Genomic DNA, 5,351 nt, shown 5'->3' with positions numbered 1-5,351 from the left:
AATGAAGCATCTTGCTCTGGCAAGGATGCGCTTACCGATGCCATGACCAGCTGAAGACTAGAGAAGACGTTTTCAGCTTCGCCATCGTCGTCCACGATACGACGGGACGAGCTTTGGTTAGCTTGGAGCAAATTGCGGCTTTCCTGTGAGAAAGACTCCCCCCCTCATACCCGCTGAGTGTTCCGGACTTAGCGTTTGCGGTATTTCACCAAATGATGACCTGGTTCCTTTAAAAATAGAAACACAAGTTTTCTATCATGTATTTTTTACGCAAGCCAAAGCGGGCGCTTATTGTTTCCACCAGAGTAGGCCCCTCTTCTGTACGAGGCTGTGAGGTCGAGCAATGTTGCATGGATTGATTTCCGGGCTTAGCTTGCGAACACGACGAGACATGATGTGTTCGATCACACATCAGGTGAAAGATATGTTGACATTGCATCTGTCGCTTTGGCACTTTACGAACGTATTTACTGTGTTTCTGAGTGAGCGCATTTGCAGTCAAATGTTTTTTTTGCTCGGATAGTTGCAAGCTAGCCCTGTTGATGTGCATTGGTGTTCATTCCGCCCGTGAATGTGAAAGGCACCTTGGCAAAGTTCTGCATGTTTTTCTTCCAGTTCTCCGTCATGTCGCTCATCTTGCCCTCCATTTCCGCGATCTTACCCGTGGGCTTGCGCTGCATCCCCAATGTCTCGAGATACGCCGCCAGCTCACTCTTCTTGAGCCCTTTCACAGCCATAATATTCTGAAAATCCTCCGCAGAACCCTCAGGCCACATGATCTTGAAGCTCTCGACAAGCATTTCGTTCGGAGTGCCAATTAGCTTCAGCACGTTTTCCACCGTCGCCATCTCGTTCGAGACGAACTTGGTGTAACGCGACGGGATCGTCGCTGAGCTCGTTGAGGTGGAAGAGGATTGGAAGCCGTCGTTGTTCAGCACTGGCAGTTGAAGGAACAACGTCTTGAGAGCGTACACGTCAAGAAGAAGTTGCTGCGTTGCTACCTGGTTCATCCTTCGGCACTTGAACACGGCCTGCAAGATCTTGGGCACGAAGGACGCCGCGAACTTATCGCAAAAGTTGGTAAAGTACAGTCCAGACAGCATTTGGCGCAACACCGGCACAAACGTCTGCAGCTTCTCGCCCATTTGCGTAACGTACAAACTCTCGTCGCCCACGGCTTCCCATGTCTGCCAGTTGGCCTTGTGGAGTGCGTTCAAATCGTCATCCAGCGACGTCTCCAATCCAGCAACGATACACTTCATAGCTGCGGCGCCCACGTCGTGGAACGTATCGATCTCTTGTGATAACTCAATGGCTTCACTGAACGCCTTGTCAATCTTCGCTCGAATTACTTCCTCCAGAGATGGCAGCGTCTCAGCGCAGTACTCGGCCGTGTTGATTACGAAACATAGTTCCTCTTCCTGTTTATCGCTCAATTTGACCTTGTTGCCCGCACCACTGCTTGAAGAATCCAGACCGCCTGATGGCCCAGTCGAGGCAGCAGGGAGTTTCGCGAGAAGTCGTTGCGAGTAGAGCTGAAAGCAGTGTTTGAACTCGTTCTGGAGGTCAAAGAACGTCTGGCCGTTTGTCAGGGCCGTACATCGTTTAATTGAATTGCGAATGTAGGCAAACATGTTCACGGAGCTCGAGAACACTGGCAGCTGGCCGTTCCGATCCACCAACTCGGCGCTCATCACCTCGTTGATCATCTGCTCCATGTTCTTACGCTCCAGTGCTACATACGCCGTCATGAACGGGTCAAATGAACGAGATATCATTCCCCGAATAGTCGGCAAGCCCTGGTTATTGTCGTCCGTGAGCTCACCGTTCTTCTCCATTTCTTCTTCTAGCGCCTTACGCTCCGCCTCACGCTTCTTACGACGATGTTTTCTCTTGATTCCTTCAGCGGAATGTGGGTCAATGGCATCGCCGTTCTCGTCCAGTTCCACTTTCTGAAGCTCTTCTTCATCGGCCATCCCTTCGAAGCGCTGTGCTGCGTCACGTTCAAACATGAGCGTTCGTTGTAGAGACTTCAGCAGCAAAGTCACGTCCATCTCGTCTGGAGTGTGTGCTCCTATCTGTGCAAGTAAATGGGTCCGCGTTCGTTCACAGAACTGAATGCACATCCGTCGAGCCATTCGCCAATGCTTTGGGAAATAGCGTTCAAGCGATCGTCGATGGCAGAGAGGAGATTGTAGAACCACGTGTATCTCGTTTCAGCCTGGTGCAACCTAGCGCACTCTCCCCCGTCCCCGTAAAGTCTCTCGTAGGACATCAACTGTTCGTCACAAAATAAATGGACCAGTTTCTCTCTGGTTGCTTTGCCCAAGGCATCGACACACGCAGCCGAGAGGTTGGCAAAGACAGCTTGTCGTTCTTCTTCGGATGGAAATTGTCCTCCAACGACTCTATTGGGCCATTAGACCGAAAGTCGGCAAAGATCTGTCCGCCAAGTTCTTCCTGCAATGTGCGCACAGCTTTTGTTGGCAGTTCCCACGCATTCTAACTGGCGTTTGTGTAGCCGTCGAAGTGCGTGAAGAGTTGGTTGACAGCTTCGAGCAAAGATGCGGCCTCGCGATAATTACGTTGCGAGGACATAAACTCTAGCTGATCAACGGCATTAACCAGCATGTGCAGCCGCTTTAGCGCCGTGAGCGTGGTCTGCAGATGGCGCTTAGCATAGTCGAGCTGCTTGATGTCGCGACAGATCTCCTGCACCATGACCTCGGACTGCTCTGCCTTACCTCGGATATCGTGGATCTTGTGGAAAAGCTGCTGACTCGCCGTTTTCGCTTCCTTCAGATCCAGAAGCGCCTGATGCGCCGCTAAACTCTGGTCTTGTGACGCCTGAGACAGCGAGTCGTCGAGCTCCTTCATACGCCCGCGGAGACCGCTCACAAAGTCACCAATGTCCCCCAGACTCTGCTCGTCCGGAAAGTTTCGGTTGATGAACTCGCGCGCATCGAACTCAGGTCGGTCCAGCAGGTCCTCCGAGGGCAAAACCTGTACATGAGACGTTGGAGAGACCTGGCAGTCAACTTGATACAGGACTGCAACACGAGGAAGATACTTTGGCCAGCGTGTCCTCCACGTTCTGAGGGAGTTTTAATGCACGTCCATCGCCGTCGCTGTACTCGCTGGCCCTGGGCCACGACGCAGTAATCGATCCATTTTCGACTCTTTTGAAGCTCGAGGATAACATATGATGGGATATTAGGACTTTCGAAATATTGCTTACCAAGATTTATATAATATTCGTAAGAAAGAAAGTAGAGAGTAGAGCACCCCGTCAAAATTGATTTCTTACACTCTGGCTTCAGTTTGTGATACCGGAAGCTTGGTGGTACAGTACTGCACCCCGTTTTCGCGTGGTGGACCATATAGGATTTGCCAATAAATCAGATTTTAGCTAACAGACTTTTGCTCATTTGGATTCGGTATCATAACATCCGAAAGGTCCAATGGCGCGAAAACGGGGTGCAGTACTGTACTGGCATCAGGCTGCTGTTTATTTAGTTCGCAGACTTAATTCTGCGCGGGGAAGCTTTCAGCTGATAATCTTCTTTTCTCAGATTCCGTCCTCGACCCCACACTCCTACCTCGGACAAACCAAGAAGCTTCGTTTCGGTATGCATACGTCAACCTGAGAACAAGGGTGGTCTTATCCCTTCCCCTCAGTAAGATCTACACCCGTTTCGAGCGAAACCTTTGCTCAATTTTCAAGAAAGAGAAGAGAAAAATGAGCGCATACTGCGACGGGGATTCGTATTGTTCTTCCAGCGCAATATACGACGTGGTCCGGCCAACATCAACAGTTGCAGCAAGTATGACGACTTCAAAAACCGCCGATGAAATTCGCGGCGTCATGGATGCGCTGAAGCTTGAAGTGATTGCGACTTACTTCGATCAAGATGACGACGAACTTGATCCGTACGTCGTTTGTGAGGGAGTCTCTATTGCTGCTTTCAATGAGTATGTTGGAGACGGCGAAGGGCTGCGGATTCCACTTCGATTTCTCGCCCTCAACGATGGGCGTATCGTGATTGTCGAACTTCCAACGAAAGTGCATGAAAGCACTGCGGCATCTTTCGAGAAAATGTTCAATCGGGCATCAGGCAATGATCTCGAGGTTGCAAGTTGCCGCTCGATGACAGCGAGAATAGCTGGCAACCCGAACAAGGAGGCCGATACGAGTTTTGGCCCAAAGAGAACGACGCTCAACCGAACACCGGCACCGGCACCCCGCACCGCTACCGATTGGGTGACACTGGCTGTGGAGGTTGGAAGATCTCAGACGTGGGCGAGTCTGGAAGCAGCTGCTCAATGGTGGTGCGATTACAGTGGAATCCAGTATATTCTCCTGCTGAAAATCAGTCCTCAAGGTGTTCAAATGCGATACGCGCTTTATGACATCGCCGTACTTGGCACTCTACCAGCGCCGACTGCAAGTGGAACGTTTCGACGACGCACCAGATCTCACCCAGCTGTCAATGTCTCCTTCGACATGCGCAGAATATTATCGATCCCCCCGAATGCAGCTCTTCCACCTGGCGTGAACCCAGAAGCTCGTGTCGATCTGCGCATCGTCATGAATCTTGTCATCGACAGTCTTGAATAAAAAAAGCACTGCCATGGATTCATGCGGTTCTGCTGCAGTCTGAAACTCTGCTTTGTAAAACTACCATGCATTCATGATCTGACCAGACTCCACTAGGGACCTTCGATACGTAATACTATGTAGTACGTGGGAATTCCAACACCACAGTGTACCACAACGCTGTGTTCAGATCGAGAGTGCCGTGGTCGCATTCGTAGCACAAGTCTGCCACAAAGGCCGCGACTGTGACGCTTTCGCCTATGATGGACAAGCAGCGATTGCACCTGGACGACTCGTAATACTGATCACAGGTCATCGCCCCAAAATACGAGGAATTGAGGCCGTACGGTGCCATACGCGCGCTTCAGTCTCTCCGAGGGCTGGTTCGAGGCCGTACGTCGTGGCTTTGCCTGTAAAGACTTCCTTGGCCAGCACAGGCCAGGTGGGGTACAAACATAGTTGCACCAATATCGACAGAAGAAGTTGTGCTGCTCCCATAGTACAGCAGCGTTGCCAGGAAGTCGGTCGCTTGGCAATAGTAGCAGACCAAATTGGCATTAGTTATTACTAGCCAAGCGCCGCCGCTACATTAGCTTTGGCCTCCGCTGCACTTTGGTGGGATAATTATTGAAAACCCTGCTGAACCCCTTTGTGCCTAAATCCTTTTTTTAATTATATTAATCTGGGTTAGCATCATATTGCCCGATTAAAGTAATTGCTCTAATGATCTTGCATCAATATTCATGATGCAATT

At 50.6% G+C, this 5,351-nt stretch overlaps 1 protein-coding gene across 1 annotated transcript; it reads right to left on the bottom strand.

The window, feature by feature from the left end:
- Positions 1-530: 530 nt before the first annotated feature.
- On the bottom strand, positions 531-3,202 carry PITG_18894 (vacuolar protein sorting-associated protein, putative; the record flags this gene model as incomplete). The annotated part of the gene is made up of 4 exons (XM_002997126.1): positions 531-2,071; positions 2,125-2,397; positions 2,508-3,003; positions 3,071-3,202. 4 exons carry the CDS (start codon positions 3,200-3,202, stop codon positions 531-533), a joined length of 2,442 nt encoding a protein of 813 aa, XP_002997172.1.
- Between the last annotated feature and the right edge of the window lie 2,149 nt (positions 3,203-5,351).

Source organism: Phytophthora infestans, genomic scaffold (genome assembly GCF_000142945.1).
Source record: "Phytophthora infestans T30-4 supercont1.86 genomic scaffold, whole genome shotgun sequence".
In the NCBI taxonomy this organism is placed as follows: Eukaryota; Oomycota; class Peronosporomycetes; order Peronosporales; family Peronosporaceae; genus Phytophthora; species Phytophthora infestans.
This window is presented reverse-complemented; position numbering and strand designations above follow the sequence as displayed.